Below are 21,366 nucleotides of genomic sequence, written 5' to 3'. Positions count from 1 at the left end.
GCTAACACAGTCACAACAAACCGCGCAACTAGAATAGTAGCGGCGTTTGCGTTGGTTTGACCTGTTTTTCTATTTACCTTACTTTGTAAAAATGAGGGATTTTGACTGGCTGAGAAAAGATGTCCTGACATGTTAATTGTTAATAGGACAGTGGAGATGTTGAGACAGACAGAAACGTATGTACAAACCCCCATTGTTGCAAACCAAATGTTAGGCTAGAAGCAAGGGGAAACAATGTCTACATGCTTTTTACAGTGGAGATCAAGTTAATGAATTGGCTGTCTGGGGCCTCCAGAGTGGAACAGCAGTCTAAGGCATTGCATCGCAGTGCTCGAGGCTTCACTACAGCCCCGGGTTTGATCCCAAGCTGTGCCACAGCCAGCCGTGACCAGGAGACCCATGATTTCCTTGTCCCATCGGGCTCTAGAGACTCCTTGTGGCGGGCCGGGCACCTGCAAGCTGACTCCGGTTGCCAACTGGACGGTGTTTCCGTTGACACATTGGTGCGGTGTGGTTTAAGCGAGCAGTGTGTCAAGAAGCAATGCGACTTGGCAGGGCCGTGTTTCGGAGGACGCATGGCTCTCGACCTTCGCCTTTCCCGAGTCCGTAGGAGAGTTCCAGCGATGGAACAAGACCGTAACTTCCAATTGGATATCACGAAAAAGGGGTAAAAATTGTCTGGCTGGGCTGATGGGACACTGGATGAGCAGAGATTTCTCAGATGGAACAGAAAACAAGATGCCCATTTTTGCTTCAAAGGCTTATCTGTGCAAAACATCGTTTTTTTTGTATTGCTTAGAACACATCTCAACCAATCATAATGCTTGTTTTAACCAACCCATTGTAGAATATTAATTTACTGCATTATAGGCATCACAAGCATTTGTAAATTAAGGGACAGTGCAGATTTTGCGATTGGACAGTGAGCATTCTAGGCGTTGTTCTTGACCCTGATTCACACGGGCTATTTTGGCACAGTGTTTCTGGGGCTAACCCTGAAAATTTGATGCTAACCCTGCTCCTGAGCAGAGCCAACTAGCCCTGAGCTAAGGTGAACATTAACTTAGCCCCTGGCAAAAATGTCCTTCAGCCCTTAGTGAAGGTGCATTATGAATGCGCCTTTTGAAGAGATGGTTTAGATCATGCCAATTGTATTTTTTATTATTTTGCTCTTTGAAAAAAACGAATTAACACATTTTTCCTTTGATTTTTTTTAGATGCGTTCGTGGCCCTCAACGGTAAGTACCAAACCCGAGGTAACGAGATGATACCTCCCCTCACACGTATTTATTTTCAGCTCTTCCGCTCAATCAATTCTTTGCTCTCACCATAATGAAACCCCGGCCAGTATTTCACGAGAAGCTAAATGAGCTGAGCTTTAACTGAAATGTTTCATTTTCTTTATTTTTTTCTGTTCCTTTTCTTTCTGTAGACGTTCAGTCCAGTCCTCACAGTCATGAAAGACCTCGTCATGGTCAGTTTACTTTTGTTTTCCCCCCGGTTTGGCATATATAGTGTAATTCTCTAGCATCTAGAACCTTTCCTAATCCACTCCTCAGTGTTCCGAGTCCAGATCTTCCCTCCCCTCCACCCCTCCTCCTCCTGCCCTGTTCTGCTCTGCTGTGAAGGACCTCTAGACTGCGATGCAATAGCATTGTTTTGTCCTAACCTTTGTTTCCCTAATTGGATGGATCTTGTTGTTAATAGAAAAGGCCACCATGATTCACTGTGGTTCACCAGAATCATCAAGGTGCATGAAAACGATGGAGGTTGTTGGCAGAGGCTAAACACAAGCTCACTGCTCTAGAAGCTCCAACATTTCCCATACAAACCCACAGCACTGCTGCACGGTACCACTAGCTTACAGCAAGCATACTCACGCATACACATGCAGACAGACAGCACAATTCAATTCCACACTTACATCTATTGAATGTGTTTATGCTCAATTCATGGTGCTGGTTGATTAAACTATTTTCCGTCCAGGCTTATGAAGAAGAATGATAAACAGTCTTGATTAGCCTGCAACGATGTCACAGTCCTCAATAGCACCTCACACTTAATCTATACAAGACCAAGCATTCACACTCCCATATGGAATGACAAGAATAGCAATTTTGGGGGGGGTGATATCATTCCAGATATAATCCCTTTTCTCCCCTACTGTGTTCCCCCATTTCTTCCTGTCAGATTTCAGGTGAAATACAAAGCGTTTGTATTTAAATGTAGCCCTGCAGTTGTGAGTGTTTGTTTCTCCCTGTAGGTATGGCTGTGTATTTGAGGCAGTCAAACCCAAAGCGTTTCAGACACAGACTGTTGATATAGTGCTGAAGACGAATGCCCTTTCTTTCCCCCCAGACATGCCCTCTCCTCCTCTGTTAAACTTTTTAAAAAAGGAATCTGCACAAGTTGGCAGTTTAGGATTTTCTTTTCCAAGGAGCTGGTGCTTTGCCTCTGTATGTGTGTCATCTGAATTGCACTTCCCTTGGCCGAAGAAAATGAATTATAAAATAGTCCTGTCACACTAATCTCTCAGCCCACGGTGCATTGTTAAATAAATCATTTTAATGATTGCCACGCGGAGGCTTGGGGGCTGTTGTTCATGGTAGACAAACGGCAACAATCCCAGCCCCCTACCGCCTCCCTTCCTCTCCCTACCCCCACCACCAGCCTCTCAGCAACCATCACCCCCTCATGGGAAAGCGTGTTAAAATGGTTTACTGGGAGCTGGCCTGATTAACATACGAGCTGTTGATTACAGTATGGCTGCTGGTCGCCTGAAAGGAGACTCAAGTTATTGCTATAAACAGGAGAGACGTGAGGATGGACACTGATAATGGGATTTATTTGGACATTCTTGATAGAGGAGCCACAAAAAGATACAGGCAGGAACCAAGTGAAGGAGAATGAATATGGATATTTATACAACATAGAAAAACAACAGAGTATGGTATGGACTAGTTTTGTCTTAGTCCCGCTGTAACTGTGGCCAGCAGTGCAGTGTCATTGATGAGTGTAATCAGTAGGGCAATTTAGGTTAAAGGACATTAATATCTTAATTACCCCTCATGATTAATTTGGTCATGTTGTTGGGCTTTTTCAAAGCACTCAGCTAAATATAGCTGATGGATTGACATTGAAACGTAGTGGGTAGAGGAGAGCAGAGAACGAAAACAGAAGACATGTTGGTTAGGGAGGGAGGACTTTTTCTTGCTCTTCATATCAAAGGTAAGCCTCCCTGAGGTGATTTTGTGAGAGGCTTTTTAGTCTGAGCCAGCGGTAGCGTGACATGTAAGTGAGAACAGGAACAGGAGCTCTCTCTCTCTGTCTCTCCCTCTCCCTCTCCCTCTCCCTCTCTCCCTCTCCCTCTCCCTCTCCTCTCTCTCCCGCTCCCGCTCCCTCTCCCTCTCCCTCTCCCTCTCTCTGTCTCTCTCTGTCTCTCTCTCTCTCTCTCCCCTCTCCCTCTCCCTCTCCCTCTCTCTCTCTCTCTCTCTCTCTCTCTCTCTCTCTCTCTCTCTCTCTCTCTCTCTCTCTCTCTCTCTCTCTCTCTCTCTCAATTCAATTCAATTCAATTCAATTCAAGGGCTTTATTGGCATGGGAAACATGTGTTAACATTGCCAAAGCAAGTGAGGTAGACAACATACAAAGTGAATATATATATCTCTCTCTCTCTCTCCGTCTCTCTCTCTCTCTCTGTCTCTCTCTCCCTCTCCCTCTCTCTTTCCCTCTCCCTCTCTCTTTCCCTCTCCCTCTCTCTTTCCCTCTCCCTCTCTCTTTCCCTCTCCCTCTCTCTTTCCCTCTCTCTTTCCCTCTCTCTCTCTCTCTCTCTCTCTCTCTCTCTCTGTCTCTCTCTCTCTGTCTCTGTCTCTCTTTCTCTCTCTCTCTCCCTCTCTCTCTGTCTCTCTCTCTGTCCCTCTCTCTCTTTGTCTCTCTCTCTCTCTCTCTGTCTCTCTCTCTGTCTCTCTCTCTCGTAACTTCGCACAGCCCATCTTCCCCCTGAAAGAGTGTGTTTGTGTGCGTATATGTGTGTGTGAGGAGAGTTAACCTGTGTTGTGTCCGGCAGGCCATCCCACCCTCCCATTCCCCACCACGGCCCACCCCCAAGCAGGAGGACCCCTTGGTCGGGGCGGCATGGTGGAGCAGGCGGACCCCCCCATGCCCTCAGATAAGAGGGACCCCTATATGGCGGTGCCCTCTCAGACCCAGCAGGACGCCACTGGTAAGCCTTGGAATAGAAGAGTCCATTTCTCCTGTGGCAGGGATGAAGTTTACCGTGTCTACTTCCAGCTGACCAGCCCAGAACTGTAACAGCGTCAGGAGAGAACAAATTGCCTCACCCCGTAGAGAGATTTATTAAACAAAGAGTTTAATGTTCCCGAGGAGATGTAATATACACACCATTACACTTCAGGAAGAAAGAAAAAAAGTATTTATTTTCACAAGAAGATGGCCCCAGCTTTATCTTGTGCAGGAGCATGATATGGACGGCCCTATTTGCCGTGTTAACATCCCAGCTGGCTCAAGGTCACTTTCAGCCCAGACACATAAAGACAAACAGAGAAAACACAGCTGTGATTGCACTGATCAATGCCCTGTCCTGTAAGAACAGATAAACCATTAGAAGTTCCATTACATCAAATGTAATGTGAAGTCATCTTATTAGATGACTGGCTGCCATGAGAAGATATTGATAATCAATAAGGATGATTAGAGGTGACCGTAGACATCCACAGAACACACGCTCGCACACACGTACACACACACACACACACACACACCAATGAGGAGTGCAGCTCTGTGTGTGTGTTAGGGTGAGGTCATCATATCTCTCTCTGGGGCGTGGCAGTGTGTGAAGTCTCCTGGGTGGTACTCTATGGCTGCGTCCCAATTCTCTGCCATTCCCTTCTCCAGAAGTGAGCACTTCCTGTTGTGGATTTTAAACGCATTGGATTGGTGAAAACTAGTTTTGTTAAATCTATGATAGGAAGTTTAATGTGGGAGAAAGGTGGAGAATGGGGATGCAGCCTAGATGAATCTCAGTGAGCTATCTGTTGCTCTCCTCTCGCTCTTTCCTCTCTGGGAGCTGGAACCAGACAACTGTAGCCAGACTAGACAGACACAATGGTGGCAGAGACTACAGCATGCTTAGACAGCATCACTGTGGTGTTGCTACCCTCGTTGCTGTTACCTGGGACCTGACTGGCCCCGTCCATCATGGCAACCGTCATGGCAACCCAGTTCACAGCAACAAGGGCTCACATTCAAACCAAGCTTCCAGTGTTTTTCTTTTCAACAACAGTTTTGCAGCTTGTCTCAGTATTATCAGTTCAATTTCAGCTCAAGTTGCTTTTTTTGTGTTTAAAGTGAGCTCTGATATGGCCTGTTTTGGTTCTGTGAGTGACTGTATTTGCATGGCTTGTTTTTCAACTCTTGCTTGATTATTTATTTCCCTGCTTTGATTGTATTTAAGCACCATTTTGCCTCCATGCAGCTTAAAGCGTCCCTGCATGGCCAACTGTCTGCAGTACTCATCTCCTTATGTCCTTATCCTAGAGGTCTTCAGGGGTCCAAAACGTTGGATCCATTCCAAAATGGATCCGTGGCTTTTCCACCCGACTCGCGATATGCATAAATATATATATTTTAAAACGGAGAACCGTTCCGAATGGACCCGAGGAGAGTCAGGCTGTGGAAAACAGACCAATACAGACCCGTGTTGGATCGGATCCGAGAGACCCGTTCAGACCCGAGAGAAAGAGGGAGAGAAAGGAACCTCCAACTAGGCACTGCTAGCGCCATCAATAAACAAACGATCCACAGTTACGTGTCCTTAAAAACTGACTAGAACAAATGACAGGAAACCTATTCATTGTGTTTCGATGTATAGCATATTCCAAACATCATAGTCTATTGGTTTTTACTTGTCCACTTCACTGTTCAGTTGTCGGAGATCTGAGCAATAAATGCATCAGGGCATTGCATGCATACAGGTCTAGTCATCCTCTGTATGAATATTAAAACATATTAAAGGAGACAAGCTAGCCATGTTCCCAACATCAACATGTACTTCTTAGAGGCTACTACTGCAATACAGATATAGGCATACAGAAGGAGGCTCATTCGTACATTTTCTATCAGAATATATTTGATAAAGATAAGGATTGTGTTGCTAGATTAAAGGAGTAACTCTGGTAGGGCTGAAACATTCTTTCCCACCTCAAGCTCAACTGTCGGAGTCAGTTGGAGTGCTGGTGTGTACTGCCTTCATAGGCCTGCAGTAGCTAAGTCTAATAATAGCCATCTGGTGTGTACTGCCTTCACAGGCCTGCAGTAGCTAAGTCTAATAATAGCCAACTGGTGTGTACTGCCTTCATAGGCCTGCAGTAGCTAAACCTAATAATAGCCAGCTGGTGTGTACTGCCTTCATAGGCCTGCAGTAGCTAAGCCTAATAATAGCCAGCTGGTGTGTACTGCCTTCATAGGCCTGCAGTAGCTAAGTCTAATAATAACCAACTGGTGTGTACTGCCTTCAGAGGTCTGCAGTAGCTAAGTCTAATAATAGCCAGCTGGTGTGTACTGCCTTCACAGGCCTGCAGTAGCTAAGTCTAATAATAGCCAACTGGTGTGTACTGCCTTCATAGGCCTGCAGTAGCTAAACCTAATAATAGCCAACTGGTGTGTACTGCCTTCATAGGCCTGCAGTAGCTAAGTCTAATAATAGCCATCTGGTGTGTACTGCCTTCATAGGCCTGCAGTAGCTAAGTCTAATAATAGCCAACTGGTGTGTACTGCCTTCATAGGCCTGCAGTAGCTAAGTCTAATAATAGCCAACTGGTGTGTACTGCCTTCATAGGCCTGCAGTAGCTAAGTCTAATAATAGCCAACTGGTGTGTACTGCCTTCATAGGCCTGCAGTAGCTAAGTCTAATAATAGCCAGCTGGTGTGTACTGCCTTCATAGGCCTGCAGTAGCTAAACCTAATAATAGCCAGCTGGTGTGTACTGCCTTCATAGGCCTGCAGTAGCTACACCTAATAATAGCCATGCTACACCAAACCTTCACAAAAGTTGCTTAACTTTAAAAATTAATTAAAGTAATTGTTTGTATGGAAAATATGAACAGGTAATTATATTGCGTCATTAAATTAATTACAAACAAAGGTGATTGCCTACCGTAGGGCCTACCCAACAAATGACAGCAATAGGCTAATGCTATTTATTTTACGACAGGCCTAATTTTAACCTTAAAATACACCGAACAAAAATATAAACGTAACATGTAAAGTGTTGGTCCCATGTTTCATAAGATGAAATCAAATATCTCAGAAATGTTCCATACACACAAAAAGCTTATGTTGTGCACAAATTTGTTTACATCAATTTTAGTGAACATTTCTCCTTTGCCAAGATAATCCTGACAGGTGTGGCATATCAAGAAGATGATTAAACAGCATGATCAATACACATGTGCACCTTGTGCTGGGAACAATAAAAGGCCACTCTAAAATGTGCAGTTTTGTCAGACAACATAATGCCACAGATGTCTCAAGTTTTGAGGGAGCATGTAAGTGGCATGCTGACTGCAGGAATGCCCACCAGAGCTGATGCCAGAGAATTGAATGTTCATCTCTACCATAAGCCTTCTCCAACGTAATTTCAGAGAATTTGGCAGTATGTCCAACCGGCCTCACAAGCTGTTCTTGTCTATTAATGTTCTGTATTATGTTATGTTTCATGTTTTGTGTGGACCACAGGAAGAATAGCTGCTGCTTTTGCAACAGCTAATTGGGATCCTAATAAAATACGAAATACCAATCGCAGACCACGTGTATGGCATTGTGTGGACGAGTGGTTTGCTGATGTCAACGCTGTGAACAGAGTGGCCCATGGTGGCGGTGGGCTTATGGTATGGGCAGACATAAGCTATGAACACAATTGCATTTTTTCGATGGCAATTTGAATGCACAAAAATACCATGATGAGATCCTGAGGGCCATTTTTGTAAGGTATCTGTGACCGATTAGGGCCTAATGAATGGATTTCAATTGACTGATTTCCTCATATGAACTGTAACTCAGTAAAATCTTTGAAATTGTAGCATGTTGTGTTTATATTTTTGTTCAATATAAATACGGAGCCCAACATTAAAGACAAAACTTAATTTAGCCAACAAAAATATCTCAACAAAATGAAACAAAACACTTTTTTGCATAGGCTATTTAAATAACTTGTTTAGATGATTAAATTGGCCTACAATAATAATAATAATAATTTACAATAATAATAATAATGACTAAACAATTGATAATAAATACAAAAATAAATCAAAGGTAGAAAATTGCATCAAACCTCAACAGCGAGTTACACACAGTCCATTTGACTGCACCAATGTCCTTCTCATCTTTGTCCACTACAATATTACATCTTGTCCCCGAGGACATTCCCCTCGTTGGCTCCTATTCACGATAGTCTTTCTCCTCTAACTTTCATTTTACTTTAATGAAAAGGGACTCCGACTTCACAATCAACAGTAGCCTAGGCCAAGGCTCCAGTTTCAGACGGATATTAGCTATACGTTTTATTGAGTTGCAATTGGCTGACCCAGATAACAAGCTCAAACAGATCTCATTACACAAACACTAAATTAACAGAGGACAGGTCCAATCGAGTCCAGTCGGTAGATACATTTTAATTGCACATACCCGAGACCCGTGGCAATTATATCAGACCCGTCCCAGATCTGAGACTAAAGTCCGAATTTAGGACCACGATCCGCTCGTGTCCAGGGTCGGATCTCTGAATTTTGTGTCTGTTGAAACCCTGAAGACCTCTACGTTATCCCTCTTTCACCTGTGCAGGTGCACTTCTCTTCTCATTCCTCCAGGTGCCGAATGTACTGTGAAAACACAACAGGAGAGCCAATCTAATACATCAAGGCTGTAGGTCCTGACAGCCTCTATCTCTTAGCATAACCACAGACATCAAACCTCCCTCTTAGCCAAATCAATATGAATACTGTACATACAGTACAGGGAAATCTGAATTCTTCATCACCAGAAGATATTTTGAAATAAATTAAGGTTTAAATATCGAAGACTTATAACTTCCAAAAATTCTTAGCCCCCAGATTCATCCCTGCTAGCAATTAAAATTACATGACAAACTTCCTCTTTGCAACTCACTCATTTTGGGATCCTTATCTGTTAATGAATATGACAGTATCAATATGTATTAGGGCAACACATTGGAATAATTAGAATGGTGAAACAGTGGATATCTAGTAACTCCCCATCTACCAGATGAGAGCACCACTGTTGCTTGGTGACCAGTTCTGGCTTTCACAGTACATTTGAGCACCGTTGTGTCTGGGCTCATCTATCTGTGTGATATCCCACCTCTCCCCCACGACACTCCCTCCCTCCCTGCACACCACCGTCTGTTACCATTGTGAACAGTCTCCCTTCCACAGGACCTTTCATCTGTCCAGATGGAATGTTCCAAGGCTGTACCTTATTGTAGTGAAAATGAATTACTAACCGTATTTATGGAGCATCCTACCCCCTACCAACTGGAGTTATACCTATCTATCTGTCCCCTGCCCTGTCTGAGGGAATGAATCCTGTGCTCCCCTTCTCTCCCTCCTCCACACCCCCGACCTGTGGCCATCTCTGTGTGTCTCTTCAATTTATGGGTTCATTACAAAAGCTATCCAGATGGAGGGAGGGAAGGAAGGAAGGAAAGGGAGGTTTTCTCTCCCGTTGCTCTGTGGCCTATGTCGTGTGTTCCACGTAGAGTCACTTTTCTAATGCCTGAACGGTATGTCCACAACTAACTCTCACTTTACTCCCTGGCTCAGGTTTGAATGACATCTGTGTTTATGAAAATAAATAATCTGGTTGTGTACCATGAAGGGTAGATGTGTATAGGACATGGGAACATATTTTGTTATGCTGGAAACGATTCTCAGTGTGTTTCTTCTAATGGTTCACTATTAATGAAATGGACGTAAATCAACAAACGTGTCTGTTTTCCCTGGACAGTTTTGCTTTTTCAATATTGCATGTTTACATGTGTATTCTATATGTATATTTCATTTCATCATTGTTTTAGACATAGGCCTTTTTTATTAAATTAACAATATTATTCACATGGTGGTGATTTGCACCCTGGTTGTCATAGCATACACTCTACCTTCTGGATGTCATAGCAAACACTACCTTCTGGTTGTTTGGGGCGGCAGGTAGCCTAGTGGTTAGAGTGTTGGACTAGTAAGCTCAAGGTTGTCGTTCTGCCTCTGAAAAAGGCAGTTAACCCATTGTTCCTAGGCCGTCATTGAAAATAAGAATTTGTTCTTAGCTGACTTGCCTAGTTAAATAAAGGTTAAAAAAAAATAAAAATAAAAACCTTCTGGTTGTCATAGCAAACACTCTACCTTCTGGTTGTCATAGCAAACACTCTACCTTCTGGTTGTCAAAGCAAACACTCTACCTTCTGGTTGTCATAGCAAACACTCTACCTTCTGGTTGTCAAAGCAAACACTCTACCTTCTGGTTGTCATAGCAAACACTACCTTCTGGTTGTCATAGCAAACACTACCTTCTGGTTGTCAAAGCAAACACTCTACCTTCTGGTTGTCATAGCAAACACTACCTTCTGGTTGTCATAGCAAACACTACCTTCTGGTTGTCATAGCAAACACTACCTTCTGGTTGTCAAAGCAAACACTACCTTCTGGTTGTCAAAGCAAACACTCTACCTTCTGGTTGTCAAAGCAAACACTCTACCTTCTGGTTGTCATAGCAAACACTATACCTTCTGGTTGTCATAGCAAACACTCTACCTTCTGGTTGTCATAGCAAACACTATACCTTCTGGTTGTCATAGCAAACACTACCTTCTGGTTGTCAAAGCAAACACTCTACCTTCTGGTTGTCATAGCAAACACTATACCTTCTGGTTGTCATAGCAAACACTCTACCTTCTGGTTGTCATAGCAAACACTATACCTTCTGGTTGTCATAGCAAACACTATACCTTCTGGTTGTCATAGCAAACACTACCTTCTGGTTGTCATAGCAAACACTCTACCTTCTGGTTGTCAAAGCAAACACTACCTTCTGGTTGTCATAGCAAACACTACCTTCTGGTTGTCATAGCAAACACTACCTTCTGGTTGTCATAGCAAACACTCTACCTTCTGGTTGTCAAAGCAAACACTCTATTTTCTGGTTGTCAAAGCAAACACTCTACCTTCTGGTTGTCATAGCAAACACTCTACCTTCTGGTTGTCAAAGCAAACACTCTACCTTCTGGTTGTCATAGCAAACACTACCTTCTGGTTGTCATAGCAAACACTACCTTCTGGTTGTCATAGCAAACACTACCTTCTGGTTGTCAAAGCAAACACTCTACCTTCTGGTTGTCAAAGCAAACACTCTACCTTCTGGTTGTCAAAGCAAACACTCTACCTTCTGGTTGTCATAGCAAACACTATACCTTCTGGTTGTCATAGCAAACACTCTACCTTCTGGTTGTCATAGCAAACACTATACCTTCTGGTTGTCATAGCAAACACTATACCTTCTGGTTGTCATAGCAAACACTACCTTCAGTGCTGGTATTTTACACCAGACAGTTTGCCAGTTGCACCAAGAGGGTTATTTTCAGCTTCAGTTCCCTGTAATGTGTGGCATGATAGAAGCACAACCTCAGAGTGGAGACAATTACTGTGCCAATATGCCATTTAAGTTTGAACACACCACTATCAGGCTGGAAAGTCTGAATAAAGGGAATAACAGAAATGAGGACAACGATCTGATTACTCAGGAAGCCTCTGATTACATACCCTGTAATGTTAAGGTGAACCGAGAGAGACAATGATATGTCATCTCCTATTGATTCTAAGTATGTTTAATCTATTTAGACTGTTTAGTAATAATGTTTGCAGAGGTCAGAAAAATAATCAGACCTGTTATTTTTACTATTGTGTACTTCCGCCATTTATATCGAGCTTCAAGCAACAGGCTTCCTTCCTCCCCATTAGTTTGCATTGTGTTGCCCTGCTAGGTTCTTTTACCTCTGCCTCAGAGAACACATACAGTGCAGCACGTCTGCAATTCACAGGATCCACATGGGTCTTTCCTCTTTGTGTCTTTCAGATGTGTTCTTACATTTTAAACCCAAGGTGCTCTATTTAATCCATTCACCGTAAAATGCGTAGCAATTAAAACAAGTGATTTTAATTTCCACAGTTTGATCTGAGTAGATCTCCACATGCTTAGCTTGAGCACAGTGTTCTCCATCTTAAATAGGTGGGGCTTTAAGCGATAATTGTAAATAATAGAAAATACAAATAGAGTCCTAAAAGGTTCTTATGTACCCATGACTCAAACAGAGTACAACAAACTGAGTGGACAAAACATTAAGAACACCTTCCTATCATTGAGTTGCACCCCTTCATGTCCTCAGAACAGCCTCAATTTGTCAAGGCATGGACTACAAGGTGTCCAACGCGTTCCACAGGGATCCTGGCCCATCCCTAAGCAGTTTCCTTCCTGTCCTGCATCTCAGTTCAGAAGGACGACTGCATCGTTGATGTGTCTGGGTGGTTTAATACATCATCCACAGCATCATTATTAACTTGACCATACTTAAAGACATATTCAATGTCTGATTTGTTATTGTTACCCATCTACCAATCACTGCCCTTCTTTATGAGGCTTTTGAAAAGCTGCCTGATCTTTGTAGTTGAATCTGTGCTTGAAATTCAATACTTGACTGAGGAACCTGAGTCAAGTATTGAATGTAAGTATTGACTGTATGGGGGACAGAGGAAGGGGTAGTCAATAAGAAATCATGTCAACCCCTATTATTTCACACAGCGTGAGTCCATGTAACTTAATATGTGATTTGTTAAGCCAAATGTTAGTCCTGAACTAATTTAGGCTTGCCTAAACAAAGGGGGTGATATTATGCAACAACTATATTATAGTTATTACATTTGTCAAAACATTTTCACGTTTACATTATGTAGTATTTTGTCTAGATCAATGACAAACAATCACAGTTAAATCTATTTCTATCCTATTTTGTAATGCAACAAAATATGATCAAATCCAAGGTGGGTAAATACATCTGAAACCCACTGTAGCTATAGCTACATTTAATGATGGTCTGCCTTGAAAAGATGACCATGACCACAACCATGATCTTTGAACATAGAGATTGCTTTTCTCTGAGGCACATAGCTTCCTCTGAGTGATGGTCTACCTCGTCTTCCAAGTTGAAAAGACGACCACAATCTTTGAACACAAAAATGGGGTTCTCTCCAAGGCACGGTAGATGTAACCTCAAGGCATTTCCATTCATCCTCCCTTCCAGTCAGCTGGGTCCATATTGTGTTTTGTGTTGGCACCATTTAGGGCTTTATTCAAACTGTATCGTGGAAATTCGGCGCAAAAAGCCCAATTGAAATTTAAGGCAATGTTCCCACGTTGGCGGAGGCAGCATTAAACGTGAACGCTGCATGTCAATTCAAAATGACCAAAACATTTCTATCGCAAAATCTGTAGCACTTTCGACAATACAGACTGAATAGAGCCCTTAGTCTTTCAGCATGTGGTAGGGACACATCACTGAACGCATTTCAATGTGATTGAGATGTTATCCTTTTCAGACAATGCCTGTGTATGCTATAGCCCCACTCAGAGGTTATCACCCCAATCAGAGGTTAAAGCCCCAGTCAGAGGTTATAGCCCTAGTCAGAGGTTATAGCCCTAGACAGAGGTTAAAGCCCCAGTCAGAGGCTATAGCCTCACTCAGAAGTTATAGCCCCACTCAGAGGTGATAGCCCCACTCAGAGGTTATAGCCCCACTCAGAGGTTATAACCCCAGTCAGAGGTTATAGCTCCACTCAGAGGTTATAGCCCCAGTCAGAGGTTATAGCCCCAGTCAGAGGTTATAGCCCCAGTCAGAGGTTATAGCCCTAGTCAGAGGTTATAGCCCTAGTCAGAGGTTATAGCCCCAGTCAGAGGTTATAGCCCTAGACAGAGGTTAAAGCCCCAGTCAGAGGCTATAGCCTCACTCAGAAGTTATAGCCCCACTCAGAGGTGATAGCCCCACTCAGAGGTTATAGCCCCACTCAGAGGTTATAACCCCAGTCAGAGGTTATAGCTCCACTCAGAGGTTATCACCCCAATCAGAGGTTTTCACCCCACTCAGATGTTAAAGCCCCAGTCAGAGGTTATAGCCCCAGTCAGAGGTTATAGCCCTAGTCAGAGGTTATAGCCCTAGTCAGAGGTTATCACCCCAGTCAGAGGTTATCACCCCAGTCAGAGGTTATAGCTCCAGTCAGAGGTTATAGCCCCAGTCAGAGGTTATAGCCCCAGTCAAAGGTTATAGCCCCAGTCAGAGGTTATAGCCCTAGTCAGAGGTTATAGCCCCACTCAGAGGTTATAGCTCCACTCAGAGGTTATCACCCCAATCAGAGGTTTTCACCCCACTCAGATGTTAAAGCCCCAGTCAGAAGTTATAGCTCCACTCAGAGGTTATAGCCCTAGTCAGAGGTTATAGCTCCAGTCAGAGGTTATAGCCCCAGTCAGAGGTTATAGCCCCAGTCAGAGGTTATAGCCCCACTCAGAGGTTAAAGCCCCAGTCAGAAGTTATAGCTCCACTCAGAGGTTATAGCCCTAGTCAGAGGTTATAGCTCCACTCAGAGGCTAAAGCCCCAGTCAGAGGTTATAGCCCTAGTCAGAGGTTATAGCTCCAGTCAGAGGTTATAGCCCTAGTCAGAGGTTATTCTGGTCCTTCTGTAGCTCAGTTGGTAGAGCATGGCGCTTGTAACGCCAGGGTAGTGGGTTCGATTCCCGGGACCACCCATACGTAGAATGTATGCACACATGACTATAAGTCGCTTTGGATAAAAGCGTCTGCTAAATGGCATATATATATATATATATATATATATATAGCTCCACTCAGAGGTTATAGCCCTAGTCAGAGGTTATAGCTCCACTCAGAGGCTAAAGCCCCAGTCAGAGGTTATAGCCCCAGTCAGAGGTTATAGCCCCAGTCAGAGGTTATAGCCCCAGTCAGAGGTTATAGCCCCAGTCAGAGGTTATAGCCCCAGTCAGAGGTTATAGCCCCAGTCAGAGGTTATAGCCCTGGTCAGAGGTTATAGCTCCACTCAGAGGTTATAGCCTCAGTCAGAGGTTATAGCTCCACTCAGAGGTTATAGCTCCACTCAGAGGTTATAGCCCTAGTCAGAGGTTATAGCCCCAGTCAGAGGTTATAGCTCCACTCAGAGGTTATAGCCCTAGTCAGAGGTTATAGCCCTAGTCAGAGGTTATAGCCCCAGTCAGAGGTTATAGCCCCAGTCAGAGGTTATAGCCCTGGTCAGAGGTTATAGCCCTGGTCAGAGGTTATAGCTCCACTCAGAGGTTATAGCCTCAGTCAGAGGTTATAGCTCCACTCAGAGGTTATAGCCCTAGTCAGAGGTTATAGCCCTAGTCAGAGGTTATAGCCCCAGTCAGAGGTTATAGCCCTAGTCAGAAGTTATAGCTCCACTCAGAGGTTATAGCCCTAGTCAGAGGTTATAGCCCTAGTCAGAGGTTATAGCCCCAGTCAGAGGTTATAGCCCCGGTCAGAGGTTATAGCTCCACTCAGAGGTTATAGCCTCAGTCAGAGGTTATAGCTCCACTCAGAGGTTATAGCTCCACTCAGAGGTTATAGCCCTAGTCAGAGGTTATAGCCCCAGTCAGAGGTTATAGCCTCAGTCAGAGGTTATAGCTCCCCTCAGAGGTTATAGCCCTAGTCAGAGGTTATAGCTCCACTCAGAGGTTATAGCTCCACTCAGAGGTTATAGCTCCACTCAGAGGTTATAGCCCTAGTCAGAGGTTATAGCTCCACTCAGAGGTTATAGCCCCAGTCAGAGGTTATAGCTCCACTCAGAGGTTATAGCCCTAGTCAGAGGTTATAGCCCTAGTCAGAGGTTATAGCTCCACTCAGAGGCTAAAGCCCCAGTCAGAGGTTATAGCTCCAGTCAGAGGTTATAGCCCCACTCAGAGGTTATAGCCCTAGTCAGAGGTTATAGCCCTGGTCAGAGGTTATAGCCCCAGTCAGAGGTTATAGCCTCATTCAGAGGTTATAGCCTCAGTCAGAGGTTATAGCCTCAGTCAGAGGTTATAGCTCCACTCAGAGGTTATAGCCCCAGTCAGAGGTTATAGCCTCATTCAGAGGTTATAGCCCCAGTCAGACATTATAGCCCTAGTCAGAGGTTATAGCCCCAGTCAGAGGTTATAGCTCCACTCAGAGGTTATAGCCCTAGTCAGAGGTTATAGCCCCAGTCAGAGGTTATAGCTCCACTTAGAGGTTATAGCCCTAGGCAGAGGTTATAGCTCCACTCAGAGGTTATAGCCCTAGTCAGAGGTTATAGCCCTAGTCAGAGGTTATAGCCCTAGTCAGAAGTTATAGCTCCACTCAGAGGTTATAGCCCTAGTCAGAGGTTATAGCCCTAGTCAGAGGTTATAGCTCCACTCAGAGGTTATAGCCCCAGTCAGACATTATAGCCCTAGTCAGAGGTTATAGCCCCACTCAGAGGTTATAGCTCCACTCAGAGGTTATAGCCCTAGTCAGAGGTTATAGCCTCATTCAGAGGTTATAGCCCCAGTCAGAGGTTATAGCTCCACTCAGAGGTTATAGCCCTAGGCAGAGGTTATAGCTCCACTCAGAGGTTATAGCCCTAGTCAGAGGTTATAGCCCTAGTCAGAGGTTATAGCCCCAGTCAGAGGTTATAGCCCCAGTCAGAGGTTATAGCTCCACTCAGAGGTTATAGCCCTAGTCAGAGGTTATAGCCCTAGTCAGAGGTTATAGCTCCACTCAGAGGTTATAGCCTCAGTCAGAGGTTATAGCTCCACTCAGAGGTTATAGCCCCAGTCAGAGGTTATAGCCTCATTCAGAGGTTATAGCCCCAGTCAGACATGATAGCCCTAGTCAGAGGTTATAGCCCCAGTCAGAGGTTATAGCCTCATTCAGAGGTTATAGCCCCAGTCAGACATTATAGCCCTAGTCAGAGGTTATAGCCCCACTCAGAGGTTATAGCCCCACTCAGAGGTTATAGCCCTAGTCAGAGGTTATAGCCCCAGTCTGAGGTTATAGCCCCAGTCAGAGGTTATAGCCTCATTCAGAGGTTATAGCCCCAGTCAGAGGTTATAGCTCCACTCAGAGGTTATAGCCCTAGGCAGAGGTTATAGCTCCACTCAGAGGTTATAGCCCTAGTCAGAGGTTATAGCCCTAGTCAGAGGTTATAGCCCTAGTCAGAGGTTATAGCCCCAGTCAGAGGTTATAGCTCCACTCAGAGGTTATAGCCCTAGGCAGAGGTTATAGCTCCACTCAGAGGTTATAGCTCCACTCAGAGGTTATAGCCCTAGGCAGAGGTTATAGCTCCACTCAGAGGTTATAGCTCCACTCAGAGGTTATAGCCCTAGTCAGAGGTTATAGCCCTAGTCAGAGGTTATAGCCCCAGTCAGAGGTTATAGCTCCACTCAGAGGTTATAGCCCTAGTCAGAGGTTATAGCCCCAGTCAGAGGTTATAGCTCCACTCAGAGGTTATAGCCCTAGTCAGAGGTTATAGCTCCACTCAGAGGTTATAGCCTCAGTCAGAGGTTATAGCTCCACTCAGAGGTTATAGCCCCAGTCAGAGGTTATAGCCTCATTCAGAGGTTATAGCCCCAGTCAGACATTATAGCCCTAGTCAGAGGTTATAGCCCCAGTCAGAGGTTATAGCCTCATTCAGAGGTTATAGCCCCAGTCAGACATTATAGCCCTAGTCAGAGGTTATAGCCCCACTCAGAGGTTATAGCTCCACTCAGAGGTTATAGCCCTAGTCAGAGGTTATAGCCCCAGTCAGAGGTTATAGCCCCAGTCAGAGGTTATAGCTCCACTCAGAGGTTATAGCTCCACTCAGAGGTTATAGCCCTAGGCAGAGGTTATAGCTCCACTCAGAGGTTATAGCCCTAGTCAGAGGTTATAGCCCTAGTCAGAGGTTATAGCCCTAGTCAGAGGTTATAGCCCTAGTCAGAGGTTATAGCCCCAGTCAGAGGTTATAGCCCCAGTCAGAGGTTATAGCCCCAGTCAGAGGTTATAGCCCTAGTCAGAGGTTATAGCCCTAGTCAGAGGTTATAGCTCCACTCAGAGGTTATAGCCCCAGTCAGACATTATAGCCTTAGTCAGAGGTTATAGCCCTAGAACAACTCACTGTGATGCAAACGGGGCTTTAAAGTCTTCCCAGACCAAGCAGGCAGTATAAGCAACAACTAGGATCCACTAATTTCACGGATTAAAGACTGTCTGTGAGAATGTTCACACATCTCTGTCACTCTTGATGACAGTGTTTCTCATTTACAAGGAAGTGCTGGGTTCTTTTGACACGAAGGCTCTTGGAGGTATGAAATTCAAATTAGATTGTTGGCTATTAAATGTATTCTGGTGGCCTTTCACTCTGCAGTCTGAGAAGAGTCAAAACTGGAAGATATAAATCACTGTTTATTACCTCACACAAGATAACATCGTTACGAGGCAACAAATAATTAAAATTGCTTTCTTTAAATGTTAAGCCTCAACACGCTGTCCTAGATACTCTGGGATTCTCAATGTCAACCAAGAACATCCAAGTATTAAAAAGTTGAACATCTGTTTACTTGATGAAAGAGCCCTTCAAATGAGGGAAGCCACCTTGATTTAAAAGCCTGCAGTCTTTGGATTTGTCTGAGGCCTGTTGTCCTTTTGTTTCACCCTCTTTGAAGTTCATTTGAGAAACAATTGACTTCATACATGAAAGGTCTGGGGAGCCCCCCCCCCCCCAGTTGCTAGAGGAAGGGGAGCTATGTTTGAGGGAGACCCAGTCACTGTTGGTTCAGAGAGGCATTAACCTTCCTCTTACCCTGGGAGAAGACAGTCGGCCAGCTCCATATAGCTCTCTTTTCTCCACAGTGGACGCTTAGCTCTGACATGCTCAACCCCTCTGACTTGTTGTTCTCAACTCAAATCCACCTGCCAGTATTTGAACTGCACCATTGTGGATGATTAATGTGTTTAAATTCAATGTCACAAAGATTTTGTACCAAAGTTGTCCATGATCTCCCATAATAAAACGAGCGAGACAGAGACTGATGTATTATTATTATTAGAAGGTTTGAAATGGAAGGGACCAGTACTGCCAGAAAACAACTTGTGTACGGCACACATTTCTTTCCACAAAATATTTTAGAGCTGCTAACCTCAAGTGCTGTTTGGTTATACATTCAAATCCTTTTTTATTTATGTATAAAGTCAAACGTTTTAGTCCAACACTTTTTAAAGAAAACCTATAGCTGGATGTAATTTCAGTCACAAGACAATAACTGACAGAAAACACAGGAGTAAATTACAGTGTGCTGCTGGCATAGAAGGGAACGCTGAAAGCTTACAAATGGCAGCAGAGGCGTGTGAAACAAGAAGAAAGTGGAAGAAATGAAAGACTCTCTGATGTTACCAACTTCAGATGAGAAACAGATGTTTCACATGGAGGCAGGTCATTTAGTCATCAGAGGCCTCCGCATAACACACGTCATCAATTAATACCACACACTAGATAAAACGTGTTACTCCTCACAGAAATCATTCAGTAAGACAACTCCACTGATAAGCACTTCATTTGGGCGGAATGAGGAAAAATGCTGTTTCTTTTATATTCCAGTTTTAGGACGAACGAAGCAGGATTATAGATGTTCGTTTTAGACACTCAACAGGCTCACCTTTTCATTCCACGAAAGATCAGTGTCTATCTGTGTTACGGGAACCGTGATTCTCCATCCAGCACCACAGTGACGTGGCCAAGCTGGAAACATAAACTGGGACTGTAATCCTGAATGGCACCCTATTACCTACAGAGTGCCCCAAGGGCCATAGATAAATGTAGCACACTAAATAGGGAATAGGGTGGCATTTGGGATACAGGTATTACATTATTCAGATCTTTATAGTACTCCTAATGACGTATGACATACTGTGTACAGTATGTATAGTATACTGTAGTACGGCACACCCGATGGAAACCAACTGCCTAATCCTCCCCTTTAAAAGAGCTCATCACCACCTCTGCATAGGTCTGATGGAAACCAACTGCCTAATCCTCCCCTTTAAAGTAGCTCATCACCATCTCTGCATAGGTCTGATGGAAACCAACTGCCTAATCCTCCCCTTTAAAGTAGCTCATCACCATCTCTGCATAGGTCTGACGGAAACCAACTGCCTAATCCTCCCCTTTAAAGTAGCTCATCACCACCTCTGCATAGGTCTGACGGAAACCAACTGCCTAATCCTCCCCTTTAAAGTAGCTCATCACCATCTCTGCATAGGTCTGATGGAAACCAACTGCCTAATCCTCCCCTTTAAAGTAGCTCATCACCACCTCTGCATAGGTCTGATGGAAACCAACTGCCTAATCCTCCCCTTTAAAGTAGCTCATCACCACCTCTGCATAGGTCTGATGGAAACCAACTGCCTAATCCTCCCCTTTAAAGTAGCTCATCACCACCTTTGCATAGTGATACATGCATAATACATCTGTACTTGGTGAGGACTGTATGTAACTCTAGTAACTCTGGATGGGCATTAGATAACACATTTATCAAGGAGCTGGAGGTTATCACTTCTGTCTGTGTTTATAGTGATGAGGACTCCTAAACGCTGGAGCTGTGCCCATTTAATTAAAAACAACCTACTGTTGTTTCATTCCATCCAATATCTTCTCTCTCTCCCTTCCTTTGCCAAGATGCTCGTCATCATTTTTTGCTGCATTTTTATTGAATCATCACTTTAGTTGCCCGGAAAACCAACCGCCTGTCTTTTAGTTGCCCGGAAACCAACCACCTGTCTTTTTTCTTCTTCTTTACAGCTGGCCCTGGAAAGTGGCCTATAAGAAATGTATGACACGACTCCTTTGATTTGGAGGTCTAATCAGAGATTTGTACCGTTATTCTCTGATATGAGATTGTATCGTAGCCATATGAAACTAGTCCCATTTGCATCGAGGGAAAAAAAAGCTTTCCTTTTGAGCGTTCATTTATCTAATATATCTTTTTCATTTCAACTGCCAAGGTTTAATCTTTGAATTCATTGTAGGAACCATGAGCTCATTTTTGCCAAGTGTAAGGCAGGATTTAAACTGATAACATGTCCTGACAGTAGGCTACAGTATTGCTGCAAATAGTACAAATTGGATATGACAAATGTTTCCTGATTATTTGTGCTTCATTCGTCAGTTAATTTAACCATTAGATTTTCAGCTAAGTCATTGATCACTCTTATATTTGAAATAAATTAATCCTTG

The 21,366-nt window shown here is 43.9% G+C and overlaps 1 protein-coding gene and 1 long non-coding RNA gene across 6 annotated transcripts in view; both read left to right on the top strand.

Moving 5' to 3' along the window:
- LOC118370864 (semaphorin-6A-like) overlaps positions 1-21,366 on the top strand; it is a 115,683-nt gene that overhangs the window by 90,757 nt on the left and 3,560 nt on the right. Inside the window, exons 17-19 of the mRNA XM_052461123.1 lie at positions 1,218-1,238; positions 1,433-1,474; positions 4,065-4,220. Of these exons, the coding sequence (XP_052317083.1) occupies positions 1,218-1,238; positions 1,433-1,474; positions 4,065-4,220 (219 nt within the window). The remainder of the gene's footprint in view (positions 1-1,217; positions 1,239-1,432; positions 1,475-4,064; positions 4,221-21,366) is intronic.
- Positions 15,265-21,332, top strand: LOC127907213 (uncharacterized). Of its 5 annotated transcripts, none has more exons than XR_008063765.1 (4): positions 16,376-16,443; positions 17,565-18,115; positions 18,154-20,329; positions 20,393-21,332. It is a non-coding gene; the product is annotated as an uncharacterized LOC127907213 (long non-coding RNA). The 5 variants fall into 5 exon arrangements; XR_008063769.1 differs by lacking the exon at positions 16,376-16,443 and adding an exon at positions 16,660-16,785 and having other exon boundaries at positions 17,527-17,602; positions 17,964-18,115; positions 18,154-21,332; XR_008063767.1 differs by lacking the exon at positions 16,376-16,443 and adding an exon at positions 15,265-15,341 and having other exon boundaries at positions 17,622-18,115; positions 18,154-21,332.

This window comes from Oncorhynchus keta, chromosome 14, assembly GCF_023373465.1.
Source record: "Oncorhynchus keta strain PuntledgeMale-10-30-2019 chromosome 14, Oket_V2, whole genome shotgun sequence".
NCBI lineage: Eukaryota > Metazoa > Chordata > Actinopteri > Salmoniformes > Salmonidae > Oncorhynchus > Oncorhynchus keta.
This window is presented reverse-complemented; position numbering and strand designations above follow the sequence as displayed.